The 22893-nt window shown below is 39.7% G+C and overlaps 2 protein-coding genes across 3 annotated transcripts in view; both read right to left on the bottom strand.

Annotated features, from left to right (window-relative positions):
* PTPN3 (protein tyrosine phosphatase non-receptor type 3) overlaps positions 1–22893 on the bottom strand; it is a 172752-nt gene that overhangs the window by 128022 nt on the left and 21837 nt on the right. The gene's annotated exons all lie outside the window — the stretch shown is intronic.
* CHMP5 (charged multivesicular body protein 5) overlaps positions 19101–22893 on the bottom strand; it is a 905521-nt gene continuing 901728 nt past the window's right edge. Inside the window, exon 8 of the mRNA XM_050971840.1 lies at positions 19101–19297. Within this exon, the coding sequence (XP_050827797.1) occupies positions 19116–19297 (182 nt within the window). The 3' untranslated portion in view covers positions 19101–19115. The remainder of the gene's footprint in view (positions 19298–22893) is intronic.

A 22893-nucleotide genomic window follows, 5' to 3' on the forward strand; every position in this document is an offset into this window, starting at 1 on the left:
GGTACTATGCTAATTTTCTGTAAAACATGCTTTGTTCCTTTCAAAATTACCACTCCCTGAAGTAAAACAGGAGTCCATTTTAAGTTCTGCATCATTTAAATTTGAGATGGAGCATTGAAGAAAGCTGCTTTAATTGAAGCTTAAAAGATATGGAATTGAGCCTTTAGGGAGTGTTGGGCTCTTTTCTTGTCATTCTGGTTGATTGATTTACATGATGTGGGTGGGGAATGTTGTTGATCAGGCTGTCCATTTTAATTTTGTACTGGTTGTTTCAGCTTTAAAGTGAGGGGTGAGCACACAAGCTTTAGTACAGACACTGTGCTGCAGGCCAAAATAAGTAAAATAGCACTATATATACTCTTGAAAAGTGTGATATTTAACTCAGAATATCATATGCTGCAATACACTATTTTTAGTTTCATATTGAGCAAGTGCCTTCTCTTTTTTTCTTTTCCTGATTCACATGTGTATAAACAAGGTGGAATAAAAGTCTTTAAACCTAACATGTCACTGTCCTATTTCCTTGAGAAGTACTGTTCTGAATTTAGCAGACAACCAACAAACCTTAATAATGAGACTTGAGATGTACCCTAAGGGGAAAAAAAACAACCTAAAGCTTATTTTGCTCTTCTGATTTACATTGCAGGGTAGGCCAGATTTAGCTGCCATCCTATGTCCTACCACTGCCTGATATCCTATAAAATCACTCGAATAAAGAGAGGCTGAACCAGTCTCCTAATTTGTTGTTACATACACACCTATTGCAATCAGAGTTCTCTTTTCAAAAGGCAGAACTCTGCACTTGCAAGTTCTTTGTGAACCATTTCTACTCAGGGGGTTTAACTGGATAACTGTTTCTGCCTGCATTGCTTGTGATACTGCTGTGACCACTGTGAAAATTAAAAGCACCTTCCAACAGATGGCACACAGGCCAATTAGTGACAGCAGTGCTTCTGGGTTACTTGGTGTCCTGTATGAATGGAACAAAAAGCCTTCCCTTTTTCCTGTATTATCCTACAATGGTGTTCATTAACACTCAAAAATGCGGGGAAAAATGTCTGCCAAATGTCAGCCTGCCACCAAAAAAACAGGTCTCTCTTCCCACTCATTTCCCACCCCATGACAAGGAAACTATGTTTCAGGTGATGAGTAATAGAGCAGCTTTTTTTCTAAAGGTTACAATCAATGCAAAACAAACAAAAAAAACCCCAAAAAAAAAACCAAAAAAACAACAAAAAAAGCCAAACACAAAAAATACCCCTTAACAACACTTCTGTTAAGAGGTTCTTAATGAAATGTGCAAACGCCTCAGCATTTTTGTATTCAGCACAATTCAGTCCAGTAGCACATGGGGTTATAATGTACCTAAGGGGAGAAGGCATAAAGAATTAGGTCTGGAGTCTGGGGAAGTCAAAAGCTTGGCTAGACTAATTGATTTTGCAGGCTGATGTTTTAAAAACCTATACAGTGAAAATACTAATGAGTTCCTTTTTTGGAGGGATGAGAAGAAGTTCTAAATTTAACTATGAACTTCCAGTAACTTTCAGTAACTATGAGGTCTTTTGCTCCAGGTATTTAGAATATAAAACAGCTAGAGAGGTTATCCTCCTATGAGCCCTCCAAACATGTCTCCGATATGCCTGGTGCTATTTGTTGTGACAGGCACAAAAAAGCAGAGTGTATCCAAGAACTTAAAAGCTGAATGTTGTAGCATTGAACACACAGATGCCCAGCTCTGGAGCAAAATCCTACATTCAGCTCTTGGGCTGCTTCAACAGAGTACGTGAGGAAGGTTTTCCAGTTCATGTTGTGTTGGAGAACTATGTCAGCACATTGAATCAGGAGTGCTTGGTCACTGTCTTCAGCAGAGAGATGCCAGTGTCAGTGGTTGGAAGTGCTTCCTACACAGGTACCTGTGCAATCTCACATCTCTGCCTCAGGTGCTGTAGAGAGGCACCTCTGTTCATTTGGGATCTGTTTCCACAAGTGTGTTCTTGCGTGCAGGTAAGATTTATGTCCCTTATTTCTGGATTCTAATCAGGACCAGGTATTCTCCAAGCTGTGGTTTCACAGCCCTGTGACTGCAAATGTGAGTGTAGGTAGGAGTGGAGCTCAAGGGACATCGACTGCATTGCCAACCCCAGGTGCAGCCCCAAGGTCTGTAGTTTGTTGTCTGGTAAACATAAAGGGTTGAGATGCAGGAGCTTTGGATTTAGTCCAAATCCCACTTTAGACTTTCTAGACACCCATGTAGTAACTGACTTTTCATTCTGTTCATACTTATGAACTAACACTCATGAGAAATGATCTGATGCTCTGAAAAGACTGTCATCATTCTGTGGATTACACACATAGAGAAGAATTGAAAGAGATTGATTGAAAGGGGTTAAAATAATTAACATTTATAATTCTGACCTCCTGGAAAACTTCTCAATTATAACATCCCATTTATTATTGGAATGTTATGTATTCCTTGTCACAAAGCTATGTTTTTGGACGTTACTGAACTGTGTTAAAATATTTGCCACTTTTGAGAAGAAACATAGCCTCCTGATTTTCTTCCTCTTTGTTACAAAGCCATTTCTTAAGCTCAGCATGATTTCTCGAAAGTTAGTCTTCGAGGCAGCACAAAGCTATCCAGACAATGGTGCTTAGTTTTCTTCTCCCTGAATCACCTTGTGATGGAATTTGCAGTGAAGCTGACGTCCTTGCAAGGCAAAAATAGGAAAACAGGCTCTGAGTTGCTACTCTAGATACTTAGATTGACTCATTCCTGTCCAGAGTAAATAGGAACAAAATTTATTATCCAGGTCCCAGCACTGCAGTCAAGTGCTCTCATTTCTAATTATTCCAAGCAGAGTGAGGCATATTTTCCCCAGAGAAAGCAGGTGCCTAAGCAACCTTTAGAATTGCTTTAGTTAGAGAAAGAAGTCTAATCATTATCTCCTACTTTTCTAGCAAAAAATGAATGCCAGCATTTCTAGATTAGACATGTGGTAAGAGTGGCATCTAATGGCTCTGAAATCTTCAGGATGGTGGAGGAGGACTTACTGATTTTTAAGGCTCACATACAGGTGTTTTGCCATTTTATTAGGAAAGGTAGAAACAAAACAAGGATTTTGGATGCCACTAGGCACCTAGTTCCACTAGGATCTTCAGTTTTTGATACTCAGATGCATAGTTTGCTGATGTGAAGAGTTTGTGTACTCTTGGTTGACTACCATCCCTATAAACAAATATGTAGCACCATCACATGTTCTTCCTTTCCTGCCTTCCACTCCATGTAAAATTTTTATAATTCTTGATTTACAATATGACATAATCACCAACATTTCCTCTGGCAGCACTATATCTCTGAAAAGCCTGATCACTAACAAAAACTGTTTTCAAAGCAGAGCTGATCTCATTGCTGATGCTTGTCCATAAAGAAGTTTTGGCATGATAAGATTCTGTATAAACTGTTGTGCTTGTTATTGAAACAAACCCTAATTTTCATATCTATTAAAAAAGGATAAGAAAAAAGATAGTAACTTCTTTACTGGATGGAAATGGCAAAGCACAAGAATTTTTGAAATTTTCTAGTTGCTAAAAGACTATTATAAATATGGAAAGAAACAAATTAAGCTGATAAGAGTAGGATATTTGGCCTTTAGCAAATGATTCCTGATGCTTCTCTTCCAAACCTTTCTTTATGAGTCAATAGCTCCAAGTAGCATACACTGAACACTGCTGTAACCTGGTATGCTGCTATCTGGAAATTTCTGATAAGACTCTGTTAAAAAATTGTCAAGGAACAGACCACAAAATAAAGTGGGGTTGAGGAGGGTGAGGAGAAGGGGAGGTAGCAGTAGTTGCTTACAGTGGGTTAGATAGAGACTGCTGTTCTGGCCAGAGAATTATTTGGAGCAAAATAGCTACAAGTATAAGTAGGGAATATAAATGGAGATTTGAATGAAATATATACAGTTATATGACCCACTAATGACTCCAAAAAAGGGCATAAGATTAATGAGTCACTGAGTTTTAAATATAGTTCCCTGCTACAATAGTTTTATCATCAAACAAGTTTCCACTTGAATTAAAGGGGAGTGAGGGCTATATGATGGGGTCCTACAGCTATGCCTCAGTGACAGAAAAGGCTACAAAATTTGTTTCCATTATAAGCAATATAAGAGAGAGGCATTTGCAAAGGGGTGACTCAGATCAGAGAGCTTTCAGTTTGACTCTGACACAGTAGTTCAGATAAATGCCCTCATTATTTTCTATAGTCTGTGACCTTTCCTGATTCATAAATAGTAACATTTATTTTTCTGCACAATATTTATTTTAACACTGTTACTATTGATTTCACTGTATTTCATAATTTCTTCCAATTATAAAGTTAGGCTCACTTACTAATATAAGATCAGCAGCTTTCTAAAGGCAAAGAAAATAGCAAAGTCGTGCTAGGATTTTAACAGCTGGGAACAGAAATAGCCTTTGACACAATGCTTTTAAACTATTTTTTTTACTACATGACACAATTTGTTTTTAAAGAACTGTGATGTGTCTTACAGACACATTTTTGGCAAAGCCTGATCATTAGAGAGGTAAAACAAATATAATGACTTCTGCTTTGCTGGCCACCAAAACAGCGCAGGCAAGGAAGTGAAGAATTTTACAAGGTCCTTTGAAAATATAAACCCAGAGACTACATTGCAAATGTTCTTCCTGTCATTTGCAGTGCTGTCTCTGAAGGTCATTACTAATTTCAGTCATGATTTGCATGAAGTGAAAAAGTAATTCAGATAGACTGCTAAAAGGTTTGTGGGTTAAATGGGCAATATATTGCTATATGAAGCTTCTGAGTGCCTGTATGCAAAAATATGTCACACAACTTCAAGAGATTTTCTTTGCATATTTGAAAAAGTGAAAAGAAACTTCAAAATAAATAGAAAAAGGTAACTTATTTTTTTTCCCATTTCCTCTCTCCTGCATCACATATGCATATTTCTAAAGAGATAAGAAGAATGAATTTCAGCACCGCTCAGCTGCAAATGTCTGTAGAGACAACCTTAAACAATCATTTATTTTTCAGAATAAATAAAACAAACAGCAGCTTTCTTTCCCTGGAAGCTTTGGCATCATTTACTGATAAGAAACCTCAAAAAGCTTCTGGTATTTAAAAGCTATTAGGAACCCAATCCAGCCAGCCTTTCTCCTGTCTCCAGCTTGAATGAATTGGCTGGCTCTTAGGAGTGAGCACAGCATGAGAGCACAGGGTTTGCCCCTTGGCGTCGGTGACTGCTGTGCAGCATTGCCCAAGCTCATCCTGTCAGAGCAATAGAGCTCAGAGTTAAGCTGCCCTTCAATCCCTGGTTTAGCACAAGCTGTTTATAAGCTCTCTGGTAGCTTGTTAATGGAACAGTTTACATTGATTATAATGACACCAAAGAAGAAATTAAGGGGGAATATTTTAACTGTACCTGAATTTAACTTGTCCTGTGTAGCTATGCAGATTGTCTGGTGTGTATATAACCTCACCTTGAAAGCATATTTGTAAAGGTAGAATGTAAAAGATAAAAAAGTAGATAAAAGTAGTATGGAAGTAGAACAATATTATATGTGAGAGGGTGCAGGTCTGGCTGATTTCTTCTTGTCAATACCAAGACAACTGTTACCTGCAAGAGTTTCTTCGAGTTAGCATGTTCAATAAATTCAACCTTGGCAACTGTGCTGAGAACCAGCATTAAGGCTGTAGACCTTAGGTTATAAAAATATTTTCTCCCATCTATTGTAAAATTTGTGAAGTGCAGCTCAAAGAAATGGACGAGATACAGCAGGCCTGAAGCAAATGCTGAAGAGCTTGTGATCTCCCTGTGCTTGTTTATGAGTCCTAACAACATTGGCATTTCCTGCAAGTCTGGGAGTCTTTGGAGATTTGGGTAATGCATCCTTTTGTCTGTAACCTGTGCATGCCTTTTAGGAGTTTCACAGGTCTTTCCTGGTATCTCTTGCAGTTAAATATCTTAGTGTCTCTTCCACATGCTGAGATAATTACCACCATGGAAGATGTGTGTGTTATATGTTCAGACATATGCTCATGAAAATCTATTATTTTTAAGGGCATGCAGTTTCAAATAACCCACTTTCATAATATACATAACTTAGTGTAGAATTAAATAAGATTTGTAGTCCATGCTGGAATAGGAGTATTTAGTACATAGACTATTGTGTGGGGTACCATCTGTAGAATGCTATTGCCATTAACTTTGCAACACTAAACTTCATGCAAAAATTTGGTTGATACCTGCAGTACCAAGTGCCTAAATATTAATGGAACTAGCACAGATTTTCACATCAAAAGCATGCAAATTTTCAGAACAAGTTATTTACTTTTTATAGTGAAGACCTAGAAAAAGAGTCTTAAGTAAAATATTATAGCTCTAATTTTTTGATGGACTCATTATAAGGAGCTTGGTGAGTTTTGTTAAAGAATTATTTGAAGAAATTGACAGTGGTAATCTATATAACACTGGAGCAAAACTTATGCCATTTTCATGAGAAGGTAGATACTTTTGAAATATTACAAAGAGAACTTGTTTCAATATAATATTTCATGCTGAAAATAACATTTTGCCAAGGGTATAAAACATGAAGATTGATTTTCACTAAAATTTTCAGTCAGGAAGGCCTTGCTATATATTAAAAATCAATAACTGTTTTAGTCTCTTTTAAATCTTATTTATTTCTATTCTAATAGAGGGTGGGAATAAGAAGCCCCCCAGTGAAAAAACTAGTATCTTTGTGTTGAAATGGGTATTAAAAATCACATTATGTACTTAGGAATTCTTATCTGCACATGCCCAGGTGCTTTATTCCGTGCCCATAAAGAGGCCCATGAAAACTGAAGAGGACTGTTTATATGCATGAAGTTAAAACACATTTCTATGCACTTGTAAGTTTAAGGGCTAGTTTAAAAACTTTGTTAAGGAACCATCATTTTATGTGAAACAAGCACTTGGTAAATTTTTTTTTTCTTTTTTTTTTTTTTTTGGTATCAGACAAAACTGCTCTGTAACTCTACATGTCATAGGAGAGAAATGAAATGCAGAAAATAAAAATCACTGTCAGCCCAACTGTGCAAGAAGTTTTCTATGGGACATGTTTTTTCAGTATCTTAAAGTATTGTATTTCAGGGACAATATGAGAGTTTAGACTTAGAAAGTGACACCAGGATCTAAGCACTGGAAAGCATTGCCTGTCAGTCACTTCTGAAAACAACTTGAAAAAGATTAATGCAACAAAATAAATTGAGCATGAACTGAAATGACTTGGTAAAGCTGAGTCATAGCAAAAATTTCTATGATGCTGACTGCCTGAGAAACCAGGCCTTTGTTTCATAATGGCATAAACTACTTTTTTTTAACAGTCAACAGTGCTGTTTTCTGGTAATGCAAAAATCTTCCTTTACATAGAAGACAGATTTGTGATTTACACCACTTTAAAATGAAGGCAAAGAACCATACCTGCCCACACACTGTATTTTTTATTTATTTTATAATTTTCAGAAAGGCAATATGAGGAAATGGCTTGAAAAATAAATAGCTTGAAAGGAAAAAAACAATTTGGCCAATAGATTAGTGGGGTTTCAGATGTAATTCTAGGGGTTTTTTGCTGAAAGGAAATGACCTTATAATTAGTATAAGATGGAATGATCAAACAAATAAAACTTTCAGTTCTGAAACTGCAGCATGGGGTTTTTGAGCATATGGAAGGGAGGAAAACACTTTTATTACAGTCACACATTCAGCCGAGAATGAGCAAATAGATTATATTTAAAGAATGCTTTTTCTGGTGACTGGGAGTAAGGCTTAGAAACAAATCCCTTAAACCACTATTATTAGCCATCTCAGAGGAGAGAGATATTTTATCTGACTCTGCCCCAGTTTGAAGACCTCTCAGTAAGATTAAGAAACTGAAGTAAAACTACATGAAACTCATTTGTCCTAATTTCTAGGGCCTATTTAAGAGATCTATATTGCAAGTCTAGTCTAATCTAAGGAATGCTGCTTTAGAGGGCTAGTCCCCTGCTCCCAAACATAAAGCTTTTTCCCACCAGCTCTTCTCCTTTGCCCTAGAGAGGCTGTGATTTTATTTTATATTTCAAATAAAAATGAAATTCTATCATCTTAATAGAAGTTGGGAACATTTAAAATTCAAGATATGTTTTCTACATAATGGCAGAATTGTATTAAGGCACAACCCACAAGCACCACTTTCTTTTCTTGCTGCATAATTCATTTGGTGACAATCTAGGTGTGGTCTCCTAGTTCAATTTACATTCAGTTAAATGGCTAAAGAAAAAGATGTGCTTGTTTGTTTGCTTGTTTGTTTATGGTGATAACCTTCCAGAAAATTCTCTTCTTCAGAAAATTGCTGCCTATATTTTCATAGGAAAAGTGATGGAAAATACCATAAATGTATGTCAGTTAGAAAAAGAATTAGGAAACCTGTGTGAAATTGTAGTATAGCATTTCCTATGATGGCACCACAAACTCATGAAGATTTAATTAAAAAAAACTAAAATGAAATAAAATCCCGTGGTGTCTTGAGTGGTTTTGAAGGAGTTTGAGCCAGGAAAACCACTAGTCTTTAACAGCTGAAATACTTTGGATTTCTGCCAGCCTTGTATTTCTAGGTTTGTATCAGTCCATATTTTTTCCTGCCTTTCTGTTGGCTACTTGCCTTCTTAGTACCTTAACTAAAGGGTAAGAAATAAAGCTATACTTGACTAGCTGGCCATACTGGTGAGTCAATATAAACTGTTTTCTTGGAGGCCAAAAATGCCTTTCATATGATGGAATCATGGAATTTTATTTAAATTGACAACCAGTACTTACAGCAAGTGTCCATTTAAAAAAATAATGGTCTGGATACTTGAGGCACTGAGCACACAGCAAAGCTCAGGCCTTTCTTCCAGTGACATCCAGTCAAATGGATACACTGCCCCAAGGCAGCCACAAAGTTTACAGGTTTCTATTGGATTCTGAAGTGCAAAACTCAAGAAAGCAGATTTTGTAGAGAGAAGTCAAATTTCATTAGATGAACTGACCATGTTGTGCTTGGTCATAGAACCTCTGCAGTGTACACCAGCAATGTCTGTTGCATCTTTCTGAACAGAAAATACATTGCTTCCATTTCTGCCTGCATTGTGAGGATTTTAATAGGTCATTTACAGTGCTTGATGATTGAAAAGAACTGCATAAAGCTCCTGCTCAGCCCTGCTCACTTTCTAGCACTACAAGTAAAGAACAGCACAATCCTTTGGATGCAAAAGGAAATATCTGTTGAATAAATTCAACACTTGAACTGAAGAGAGGGTGTGAAAAACAGTAGAAAGATATCTGTGAGTAATTTTGTGCATGAATATGCTGGTTGTGGGAGAGGAGTGCTGCTTTGCAGGTGGGTAACTCATGACTGAGTCAGGAGCAACTCTGGTGACAAACCTGCAGGAAGTGTAATTCCCATAAAGCTGTCACACTTAAACTGCCTTCCAAAGAATGTATGTCTGCAACAGCAAATACTCTGACTATCCAGAGCCAATAAAAGTCTGTGCTAATCAGAGAACTGAGATCAGTGAGACCACAAGAGCAAAGCCTGTGAAAGTGGCCTCAAGTCACTAAAAGAAAGTCACAGACAAAATGATCATTCTCAGAAAGGGCTGGGGAAAAGCCGCACCAAACAAAAATCTCTAGAAGAAAACAAAACAAACAAATAAAAAAAAAAACCTCTCAGAGTCCTAACACTTCTGGGTTATGAAAATGCTGCTGCAGGTTTTGTTTCCTTTTTCTTCCCCTCTAAAAAGGGAAGAAAGAATGACATAAACTTAAAAATAGCTTTTAAGCTGAAAAGAACTAGTTCACCAGGATAGCTGTGAGACTGTTTTGCCCCGCTTTGCCGGAGGAAGATGCTGATGTGGCTCTGCACAGGTCCTGTGCCGCCCCCTGGTGCCCGTCGCCCGTCTCCGCTTCCCCCGCCGGGAGCGGCGCCGGGCGGGGCGCGGGGCAAGAGGGAAAATGCCATTGCTGCCGGAGTGCCGATCCTGCCCGTGCTGCTCTGCGCGCCTCGGCTGCTGCTTACACAGCCTTGCACCTCCGGGGAGACGCATTCCTTCGCTTGCTGGAGGTGTGCCCTCTACGTAAACCCGGACCTCGGTGTCCCCGGTAATCCCGCAGCTTCCTCTTTCCTGAGCAAAGCAGGTTTTTATAAAGTTCCAGATTTCCAGCACTCAAGTTCTCTGTAGAAATACCCCAAACTTGAAGCTTTCAATCAAGCAAGAAACTGTAAACTGCAAGTCTGGAACTCTAAGCAAGCAGAGCCTTTTCTGCAACCAACAACGCCTTTGGAAGAGATCCACGCTGCTGTTTGCATTGCAGGGCAGCCGACCAGCCTTAGTCATGGGCCAGGAACCTGTTTACACTAGGTTGCAGCATGGTAATAACAATTTACGACTCCTGGAAATGAAGGGGTTTTGATTTGGGTGGTTTTTTGTTTTTGTTTTAAACTATGTGACATTAGCTGTAAAGAAAACAGTGGAATTCCCAGCTGTGTTAGCCCTGGCAAACTGAGCCGAGGGTTCGTTGTTGCTGATGCTCCTGTTAAACACCAAATACAAATCCCCTATCTAAAGATCTCATTCCGTAACTCCATTTTTCCTCTCTCAAATCCTTTCTGATAGGTATTGCAGCCCTCCCACTGCACAGTTCCTTTTCAATGCCATTTTCAAAAGTTTTGCCTTTTTCTTTTCAGAAAGCAGCTTGCCATTTTCCAAGGATGCTCCCAAAAACTCTGCTTCTATTTTGCCACTTATCTTTGTTATGATGATACACTTTTATCATATCACTTCTATTAAGTGTTTGAACCTTACAATGTAAGATCAAATTAGATTCTGTGCAGTGAGGAAGCAATGTAAATTAAGACGAGGGCTTGAGAGACGTGTCGGATCCTGGAGGTCCTTGGCTGTTTAGCAGCCAGCAGAGCTCAAAAGTGAGACTGAACAGAGGAGATGATTTAACATCAGAGAGGGGAGCCAAAAGCCCTGAAAGAAAGAGGAGGAATAAGAGTGTGACCACTCCATCATATGGCATGTTCCTGTCTGTGTCTGTCACGATGGGAGGAGGTGTGTTATTGAGCAAGCCATGCTGTTTCTCATTGCCTGTAATTACAGATACACCCATAACTGCACACACAAGCTTATCACAAAGAGGATTTCACCTCCCTTTGGACATGAGCAATGCTACTATAGTTTCTGTCACAGGCAGCACCTTTGTGCAGGTGGAATTTGGTAGAATTCTCCAGAAAGCTGCAAAGTCTTAATTTTAGTTTTCTAGCTACAGTGGTAATCTTGTGTAAATTATTCCGTACTGTAGCTCAGATACCAGTTCTGAGTCATCTCATGTAAGAGTGACCCTCTCCACTCTCAGGAATCCCACAATGATAGCAATATTTTTGGAAACATATGGTCATAACAGGAAGTTATGCACACAATAATCCTGTCTCTACCTCACTACTCTTTGTACACAGGCAGAGCCTAGGAAAAAAAGAGCAGCTCCTAGTCACATATAGATCACCTGTGTTTGGATGGTGCTGAACAGCTCCACGTGCACTGAGATTGTGGGGCCAGCTGTCATTCTACTTGGCTGGTAGGTCTGAGGATTTACTTCCCCTGCAACCCTGAGGGGGTCAGATCCTGGATCCAAATGAGGCATATTTAAAAAACAAACAAAAAAAATCAGTTCCTGTATAAACTGAGAGCAGAAACTTTTAGGCCTGCAAGTTATAATTGCTTATGACTTACTTCTGGTGAAGTCTGTCCTACATGTCTATAGCCAGTGTCCATGGCTGTCATCTTTCTAGCCAAGAGCTAGATTCCTAGCTTTCCCCAACTGCCAGCTAAGTCCTTGGACCTCTCCTTGGCATTTCCTACTCTGATAACCATTTGTCTCCCTGATGAGGCTGTCAGTGTGCATAAGGACTTGCTGGACTGGGGGCTTAGGGTCCAATCCATTTCTTCACTGAAGGTAAGAGGAAACTTCTTCTTGACATTGCTAAAAGTGCAAAGGGACTAGAGCAAAATGAGGGAGACTACACTCCACATTTTCTTTCATAGCTTTCATAGCTCCCTGAAACTGGGTAAAGAAGTAGTTCTACTTCACCACTGAGCAATAAAATCATCACAGCCAAGTAAAATTAATATTTTTTGTGACATTTAATGAAACATAGCTGGATCAGCAAAGCATATCAACAGACTTGATCAAATATTTATAACACTTACTGATATTTTCTAGCTTTATTTTCACATTTCCCTATAATAATGAATGGGCACATAGTAAATACACGCACAAATGTTCAACTGAGGTGTGTTGCATAAGTTTAATATGGATTTTAAACATGCTTTAATGAGCAGTTTGAAGGTTGGTACCTCACTGACTTCTAAATTTTAGGCTCAAGATCAATTTTATGCTCTTCCATTTTATTCTGAAGTATACAGTAATTACTCCTATTTTTATCAGCTAACAGATTTGAAATTAACATTTATTTGATGCTGATTCTTCCATTTGTTTCCAATATAGGAATAAGATTTCCCCCACATGCATTTGGCTGCATTAAACCTTAACTAGAAAAATGAAAGAACAGATCTTTGAGAATTCAGTTAACATTTGCTAGCACTTCATTAACTAATGCCAAATGCAGGAAGGAAGCAAACATTCCATTCTTTAAGAAAATTAATGAATGTTAGTGCATTATTATATGGAAAGAATAACATAGGAAACATTATCACAGGCAGAAAGAGTATTATTCCATTCTGATACCAGAGAAGAAGGGGGAAAGAAAACTCTTAAATTCAGTTTTGACCAGCTCATACAGTTACCACTGTTGTTATACAGTAAAATTTGAATTTTTTGTTTCCAACTTGTTTCCAACAGCAACAAAAAACATCTGGGTCTGAGTTTACCCTCTGCTTTCCCTGGCTGTAGCAAGCACTGCCCATGGTAGGGGTGATGTCAGCTCTGCCTGCTCCCACTGTGCTTGCAGACCTAGTGAGGTGCCAGGGTGTGCTGCCTGGCCTGGCTGCACTGTGCTTATCACTGCCACTGCTGTAGCTGAGCTCTGAGTGACCTGCAGGGATGCAGCTGGCCCTGGCTGCCCAGAGCTGCAACTTTTTTATCCACAGAGTCATCTAGAGAGCCCTGCTGCAGATAACTTAGTACTGGGAAGTGAGTGCCAGCCTCTGAACAGCTGTGATCTCCAGAGATAAAACCCAGCAGCCTTCCTCTGCTCCCAGTTATTGCCATCAACCAGCTGCTGACTGGGACCCTTGTTGGCCACAGCCATGCTGAAATGCAGTGTCAAGGGCTGCTGTGATGGCTGTGCCCCCATAATGATCCCTGCCTTCCCACTGGCCTTGGGACTGGTGTCTGAGCTGCCCTGCACACAGGTAGAACAGCACACCCATTTATATCTCATTATCTGCATACAACTGTTTGAAAAGCTGAAATACCAGTAGTCACACTATCCAAAACAGAACTACAGTAACCATTGAACCTGTAATGCTTCTCGGGATTAATAAATCTTGAGAGTCACAGGGAGCTCCAATAACAGAGGCTATTAAGTTCAGAAAGGAACAGGGGTGTAAATGTCATAGCCTTTTAGGGACTGCATGCTTTGAAGGAAGCTGCCATCACAACTTTGTCCTTTACTCTTCTTTGCTCTTAGAGCTTTCCTGAACCTCAGAGCTTTTGTGCTTAGCTGAAAGGAAAATCCACATGAACATCATACACTGGGTTCCCCAAACTCATAAGGCTGTAAAGCTCTCTGACTATGTTTTAGCATCAATATACAGGACCTTTTATCTCCTCACCCCAATGTATGGCCTGATGAGTATAGGTGCAACTTCATTTCAAGGGCTTTAACTTTTCCTTCATTGTTACAGTGCTAAATATCTTTCAATCACAGCAATAAACAAAATGTCCAGCACCTTCTGATAACAAATCCCAAAACTACTGCTGTGGAAGTTGGACCTTCAGAATTAATCAGGGTAGAATTTAATTTATAATTGCATTTTTCATGCACAACTTTCAGTAATATGCTGATATTTGTATTGCTAAAGAAATGTTCACAGTGCTCAGTTGCTCAGCTGGATTCCTACATGACCTTAAGAAAAACAAAAACTGGAGGCAATTATTATCATTATTATCTATAAGTATCTAAAGCAGGTGGATCCAGGCTCTTGTCAGCAGTGCTGAGCAATAAGACAATAGGCAGTAAATGACACTCAGGAAGTTCCACCTGAATATGAAGAAGAACTTCTTTACTGTGCAGGTGACTGAGCACTGGAACAGGTTGTCCAGAGAGGTTGTAGAGCCTCCCTCACTGGAGATATTCACAAACCATATGTATGCAATTCTGTATGCAATGTGCTTGAGCATGGAGATTGGACTAGATGATCCACTGTGGTCCCTCCCAACCTGACCTATTCTGAAATTTTGTGAAATATTACCCTGGGAAAGGCTGGTCACTGGAGAAATGCCTCTCTGCCTAGTTAATCTGTAACCTGTCCACTGGAAATACTCACACTAGGAAAGGTAGATGGTCACTTCACACACAGGTTTGCAGGTACTCCTGATGGTGATTGGAAGCTATGGCTTGGTCTGGACTTGCCTGTGTATCAGGGACACATTCTCTTCAGGCTTGGGTGTGTCTCCTGAAGACTTACACGTGTTGCTAAGCAGTAATCTATGTGAATTTGAAGTCTCTTTGGAGGAGAATGATGATTTAGGTGCTGAACAGAGATAGTGTAACCCTGTGGCTTTTTCATCTCTAAGACAACTGGAACAGACAAACTGATAGCACAAGCAGCAGGAAACTGGAATTTAGCCCTGTACCAGATCTGGTCCTGGAAGAAAAGGGGCATTTCTAAAGGTAGAAACCTTTGCAGGGCCAACTAGCAAGGAAGCCTATGGCTTCTTCCTCCTGCTCTGCACCTGCCTGGGCCCTAGTGCTGGAGGTAACAAGTGGGAAAGGGTGTATGAAGTGCACTCCAGGGCATGATAGCTCTGAAACCTCCAGCATTTCTCCAGGAAAAGAGGGAAGGGAGGGGGCAGAACACACCTTCAGCTTTTTCCTTTTCTATATGCCTTGATCGACAGGATGAACTGGTGTGAAATAGTAGAGTAGCCTTTACAGAACAGCTGCTCTTTCTTTTAAAAATAGATGTATTTATTTACAAAATTAATCCAACACCGATTCAGTGACAACCACAACATTGCCACTGGTCCCAAAGGTAAAGCCACAGCTTAGATTGGGTGTACAGCTAACATAGTGCATGAAAACTTACTTGTTTATTGAAGCCAGTGATAATTTCAGTGGCTTCATCTTATGATGTGTGGAGAGAAAACCTAGTGGCAAAGCCACTGGGAAAGAAAGGACAAAAGAAAGTAAGTAACCTTCACTTTGAGGTTGTGTTTTGTTTCATTCTTTTTTTTTTTTTTCGGGTTTCTGCCTCAAATGAAAATTGGTTAATGAAGTCCTTCACTGTGAACAGTAGGTCGATTACTGTAAGGATTACATTTGTCTTTAATGAAGTGAATCTTACTGCAATTGCTCCTGCTCCAGGATATTCTAATAAAGGAAATCTTGCATCCTAATGCATTTCAAGCATATTAGAAAATTGTGAATAAATAAAAAATCCCAAAATGTTTTTAATCATGCAGGGATTTTCCCCAAAGTGAATCCACCTCAGACAGGAAGGTGGCTTTAAATACCTGGTGGTTTAAGAACAACCACTTCCAAAGAGAGTATTAGAAAATTAATCTTTTGCAGATGCTACACTCATGGCATCAATTAATTAATGAAGCTGGAAATTAGCACAATTTTAGTACAGAAATAGATAAAAAACTATTAAAACAGAAGAATCTTAAATAGAAAATATAATTTGTTTTTTCTTCTTGGTTATACCAGAGTAAATCCAAAAATTAGACTTTGAGTTTTAAAAACTTCCTGAAAAATAATCTTTTCTATCTGCACAATTAAGACTGTGAGATGAAACATACCTTAGGCAAAATTCCCTTAGTTATTGTGAAGTATCAAATCACCACTGAAATAACTGGAGCTGTACTGATAAATCCCAGCAGAGCACCTGAACCATCCAAGTTTCTGTGCAGAAGAGAACTGTGGTTTGACACCTGCCTATTCTATAGCTATTTCAAAACCCATGTGACTTCACCTGAAAATAAAATGAGCCAAATCCAAATTCTTCAGACATTCTCCTTGCTAACCTGCCAATCTCAGTTATCATCTTCTCTGCTTCTGATTTCTGCATTTAAAAACAAGTTTAATCATCTCAGCTGAGTAAAATATCTCAGGGTTTTGTGGTAAAGTAGCTAATCCATCTTTGTGCAGCCATGCAAAAGTATCACCACAGAATTAGACCTCAGCAACAAGCCAACTAAAGCTGTGAGAATGGGTAAAGTGCCTCTGAACTCATGTCCATAGGCCATAAATCCAAGCTGGCAAATCCAACCAGACTTACATCTGAGTGGGAGGAGGCATGGTTAATTTGATTAGAAAGTGGCTAAGGTGCCCATTCCTGCTACCACTGCTAAAATAATAGTAGGTGAGGGCAAAAAAATGAAGATGACACATTTGCAAACAATCTAAAAAGAAGTAGTCCTCAAATTTACCTGTTCCACAACCTTCCAATGCCTTTACAACAAGGGATGTGGGTTTTCTTATGACTGTTTTTCCAACAATAGAAAATGACTTGATGTCAACTTCTGTTTTTGAATGGCACGAACCGAGCTGGGTGGAGGAGGAAGGAGCCAGCCAAGAGGAAATTTGAGGCTTTTTTGTTTCTCCCTGTAAGCAGGTATGTGTTGACTGTACTGCTTCCAAAGGCGTATGCTGCAACTCAGCATTAATGATAGCTCACAAAAATGTGGCTAAACCTGTATAATACACAAGATGTAGTCACAGCACCTGGCAGGACAGCACCCATTATAGTGCAAGCTCAAGATGTCTATGTAGTAAGTCCTCTGTCCTCTGCAAGTCCACAACATTTACAACCTCTTTGCTCCCAAATTCCTCTGTCTCAGAATGAACCTGTCTAATAAAGGCAGCAGAAATCAGGGTCATGGGATTTTCCAACAAAATAGTTTTACTGAGAATTAAAATGGTCCTCCAAAAGGTAACTGTTAAAGAGCAGGGAAATCAGACTTCCTGAGAAGATACTCACTGGGCTTTGGTGCTCCCACATCTTGTAATGCTTGTAATTACTTGTGAGTTTTTCAGTCAGATTCCTGCACAGCCTTGCCACATGGAGTGAAAAATAATCCCCAAGGCTTGTGCTGCAAAAACAAGGGGCTGGTAACTCTGAGGGTTTATCTTCACTGAACCTTAGCTTTAGACTCTGCAATACAGGGCTGGAAAGCCACAAATCCCTGTTGATTCAGAGGTTTCTTGACTTATCTCACAGCTGGCCCCTCCTCTCACTGGCTCTTAAAAGCCATGTGGCAGCAATGGAAAGTGAACTTTCAAACTCAATTTTATTCCTAAACAAAAGATTTTAACTCTTTCCAAAACTTTTTTTGGTTGGTTTGGGTTTTTGGGGGGAGGAGATTGGGGATTTTTTGTGGGTTTTTTGTTTGTTTGTTTGTTTGGCCTCTGTGGAACATTTAGAACGTTTTTTTCTCCATTTGTCCTCACTTGGTGTCTTTGGATTCCCAATAAGAAGGAAAAGTATAATTTTCACCAGCTGATTAAAGTCCAAAAATGGAAAGCAAGAAGGAAAAAACTCCCAAACCTGTATTATGATCCCCTACTTAAAAAGCTGTGGAGCTTTTCATTCTAACATTGGAATTGCATCATTGGTTAGAAAGAGCAACACTCAGAATGGTTTTGCATTGAAAATACAGATGAAGAGAAAAGCTATGGCCTTTGTCATCATAATCAGAAAACAAAGAGTTGATCCTGTTATTTACATAAGATTTGTATTTCCCTGCTTTTCATTTAAGTGGTTTTTTTTGAATCTTGGCCAGTGAATAAAGAAACTACTTGAGAGATTTCAGATGATGTAAAAAGAATGAAAAAAATCACACTTTTTAAAATTCATTGAAATGTTTTCATTAAACAAACTCAGATTCTCAATTCAGATTCTCTAAATTTTTATTTTGGAATATTGTGGAGGACAAAAAAGTTGTGATACACTTTGGTCTGGTGTCCTAAGAAAATAAAGATTACATTATCATTCTCTCAGTGTGTCTCTGCTTGCCTGTCCTCCTTCTTTCTTCCCACACCCCCAAAAGGTTTTGAGTCTAGTTTTGACGAAATGTGTCAGAATGTTCTACAATTCTTACAGTCTCAGAAAAGTAGGCTTGTGAGTGAAGTTGGAAAAGAAGCACTATTAATAGACCATTAGGGGTATAAGAACAAATATAGATCTTCTTAAACATGGGAGAATTTGCACTAGAATTTCTCATGATGGTCCCAGGAACTCAAGTTCTCTGTGTGATGGTCCTCTGGCTGAATGCATAAGGCGAATCCAAAAGTTTTAAAGGAACAAGAAACTGCAAAATAGAGACAAGGATAAGGCTCTGAAGAAACACTAGGAAAGACAAGTAATCAGGAATTGCCTTCAGCTAGGAATGGCATCTAAAAGGATGTTTCTTCTCACATTTGATCACAGAGAAAAGAAAGAAAAGAAGAAAAAGAGTCCAAAATATTGTTGTTTAATCTAGAAATCTACTGAGGCTGAACGATCTGTGAGAATTATGGAGAAGTTTGAATTGCAAAAAGGCAGGCCCTGAAAGAGAAGAAAAAGCCTCCCCATCACACAGAACATTGCTCCCAGCCAGTGATGGAGATTGAGGCTGAAAGGAGCAAACAGGTGCTTTCAAGGAAGTATTCAGGGGTAGAACACTGGAGCCATTTGATCCCTTTTTATAATGTATTATGACTGTGAATAGAAGAATCAGTCATGTTTTTAAAAAATTGTTCACAGGTTGTTAATTAATCATTTATATATCTTCCATAGGAGCAGCCCTAAACTTCCAAGCACAGCTGGGCTTTGCTGTGAGCTAGGCAGGGAAGGTGTGGCAATACTGGGGTCCCACTAGGAGAGGTTGCACTAGGGGGCTCATACAGCCCAAGGCAGAGGAAGAATGAAGATCACACTTGAGAAGGGTTGAAAGTAGGGTTTTAAAAAAAACAGGTTGCACTGCAAGCCTGAGGGAAAACATGGTGTAAAGCCCAAAGCCATTTAAAATACAAAAAACCGCCCAAATTGGAAAAACAGCCTTTGAATGATTGACAGAGGAAACAAGACTTTATTTTGGAGCAGCTCCTGGTGAGTTCCCACCTCACAGTTTCTCTTCAAAACAAAACTCTCCACGGGAAGTAGTTCTTAGCCAGGTTTGCTGCCTGGGTGTACAAGTCAGTGGGATTGGGGGGCACTCCAGAGCCAGGTGATAGTGGGATTGCCTGTGCAAGGCAACAAAACCAGCCAGGCTGTAGGGAGTGCTCTGTAGCAACTGCCCCATGACAGTATTCCCTCATAGTAAGCAAAAGCAGGATAAACTGGTCTGCAATTACCAAGAGGGTTAATTCACTCCTTTTAACATAAACATAGATCTAAAATGAGATTATATTACATCAGAAACAAGGCAAAGTTTGAGGATATTTGTCGAAAATTGGCCTAATGACTCTTTTGTCATTGTAACTCACACCTTTCACCTTGCTAATATCCAGCAATTGCAAATTGGCATACTACCAGAAAATGAAAGTAGTATCTTTCACTTGTCCTGTTTGCTTTATGTGCCCTTTCCCCTTTTTTCTTAGGTACTTTTCAGACATGATGGACTTTCTTTTAAAACTGCTAGTCATTTCCACTTTGTGACCGCTGCACAGCCAGCTGCCTGGTTTTGGGTTTTTTTTTTTGGTTTTTTTGGTTTTTTTTTTTTTTTTTTTTTTTTTTTTTTGGTTTTTTTTTTTTTTTTTTTTTTTTTGTTTTTTTTGTTTTTTTTTTTTTTTTTTTTTTTTGCTAAGCTAATGACATCAAGGTACCTCTGCAGCCCTGTGCATTTTAGAGTCCCTGGCTGACAGCAGATTACACCAAAAGAAATCAGGATTCCTTAACAGGTCCTACACCCACCCAGGACACATGGCCCCAAGGCATTTTGTTGAAGACAAGGAAGAAACTTAAGAGGACAATTTTTGGAGATAATAGACATTATCAAAGCATTTCTAAAGATGACACAGTGCCAGTGGCCTGACCCTGCCTTGTGGAGGCTCAGAAGAGTGCCCAAGCCATGACCTGGTCTGCCCATGTGTGGAACACCATACAAGGGGTCTCCAGCCATGAGCACCTCCACTGTGGGGTGGGCAGAGCACATGGTGGGCAGCAGGTGTGGGCATGAAACCCTGGAGAGGTGAAGAAGGAAGGCAGCTCAGGCTGTTTTGAAGGTGGTGCTGCTGAGCTGGGCTGGGCCCCAGCTGCCTGCCTCGCCTGGTCCCCTCCCACAGCAGACAACTCAGAGCCCTGTGGAAGCTGTTATCATCTGCCACCATGAATTACTTGCAGAATTTCTCCTCCCTTTAGTCCTCCAGCAGATGTCCTGTGGCTCAGATTCAGGAAAATCACTACACCCATCTTGGACACAGTAGACAGATCTTCCAGAGGCACTAGAAGCAAGGAATGAATTTGCCATGCCCTTATAAAGACAAATTTTCCATGTACCCTGAATCCCACGGGCTGCAGGGTTAGGAACTGCCCTGTTTCAGTTAGCACAGCCAGGCTGGGCTGCCACTGTGCCCTGAGGGTGATGACAACATCTCCTACACCAACTTATCTTTATATTCTATAGTTTGTTATTTATTAAGTATTCCTTTCCAGAAGAATCATCAGTACTAACCAGAGCAGAGACGAGAGGAGTCCCCTTTGCCAGGAAGCTTCTCCTCTCAAGATTCCAGTTTCATGAATCAGATTTCTGTTTAACTCATTTTTTCTGGTGCAAAATACAGCAGATTCATTCCTTACAGACAAGTAACAGCAGAAAAGGATGCAAACATCTTTTGGGGGCAGTAAGCTAGCATATGAAGGGAAGTAGTTAGTATAACAAGTCCAATTTGAGAGCTGTCTTTTCCTCAAGCACACAGAACTTGCCAAATAGATGCTCTCTGCTTTCAGCTTTTAGCTTTCCTTCTCTTCCTTATCACTCTGGTAGGAATCAACACTCATGTTTTGTAAACACCTGCTCCCCAGTTTAGGGAAGAACTGCGGCTATGGGGGCAGCAGGAAGAATTTGCAAGAGTTTTGTTACAGTGATGACGTGCTCTCAGTGGATATAGGGGCATACTTGATTCACACAAGATCTCACAGACCTGTTTTCCTCCCTTGGCTAAGCAAGATTTAATCTGCTAGAAGGTTTGGTGTAAATCTTAAAAAAATATGTGGTATGAAAATACCAAATTGTGAGTCTGAGGTTAAAATACAGCCTTGCCTTTCCACTGAGGGCCTGAGGTGCATGCTGTTTGCTTACTCATCACAGTAACCAGTCTGGTGCATCTTTCCAGGTTTTCAATATTAGATTATCTGAGGGTATAAAATCAAATTGGGAGAATGAGTCAGCTGATAGATTATTGCCTACTAAAGAAAAAGCACAGGAATGTCATTATATTTGCCTACAAAGAACCACATGTACCTATGAGGTTGTAAAGATGATAAGCATGAACTTGATTACTGCTAATGTGCTCTGCTTCATGTCTCAGATATTTCTTTATATAATTTTTTGTTAATATCCTAGAGTTGATAAAATGCTTCAGAGAAATTAAACTGATGAATACTGTTTCACTGGCCTCATTAAAAATTCAAGCAATAATACCACAATAGCAATAAAAGTTATTGTTAAAAAAACAAACAGTTCCAGCTTAATGGTATCCAGTACAATTAAGAAAATGGCATATTAACTCCAATGTTAGTAGGAGTACAGTTTACATTGCTAATTTTTTTTTTCTATTATGGACACCACACCTAATTCTCTCCTTTTGTAGAGCTGAAAATTAATATTTCACTTTACACATATATGTTATATATTACCAGCTGGAGTTGGGATAGATGATTGCTGTTTGGCAGTTGCTGCTGCTGCTGTGCCTTTACACAGCATGAAAAAAAATCCAATAGTAGAAAGTCAGAAATGACAGTGGTATTCAATTAATTGTCCCTCTGGAAGCTGGAAACAGTTGTCCATTCTGCCACTGGGAGCCTGTATATTCTCCCACTCTTTTTCCTGACATGCCTGCAGTGTAGCAACTTGACAGCTCCCCACAAGTTTTCCCTCAGGTCTGGTCTGACCAAGGGAACAGATGTGGTGGCCTCACTTTCCACTTTGCAAGGAGCATTCTTCTGCATGCTGTCCTGGGGGGCAAGGAGCTCAAGCTAAGGAAGGTCATTCAACAAGACACATCAGGAGAAACCTGCTCATCTTTCTCCTGATGTGGCCAGAGCACTTTGGCTATAAATACCATAATACCAGTGGGGAGAGCTGAAGGGAATCACAGCAGCAAGGTGGTCTGAGTAAAACTGCAGGGCTGATGCGAGGTGTTACCTGAGGTTCACCAGGAAACAAAAACCCTGTTTCCAGGTAGATTTGGATTGAGCCCTCACAGCCTTCATCTGAGTCCACAGGCAGTGGGAAGGCCTGGCCACCCACTTCCCTGCCAGGAGCATTTTGGAGGTAAAAGCCATCTGTGGAAGACTGACTCTAACTGCAAACCAAGTGCTCATTGAAGCCAAGGAGTCCCTCCCACAGGAGGTAGTCCTTCAGGAACAGGCTGCCCCAGTGTGGGTCCCCCACGGTC

Source organism: Serinus canaria, chromosome 2, assembly GCF_022539315.1.
Source record: "Serinus canaria isolate serCan28SL12 chromosome 2, serCan2020, whole genome shotgun sequence".
In the NCBI taxonomy this organism is placed as follows: Eukaryota; Metazoa; Chordata; class Aves; order Passeriformes; family Fringillidae; genus Serinus; species Serinus canaria.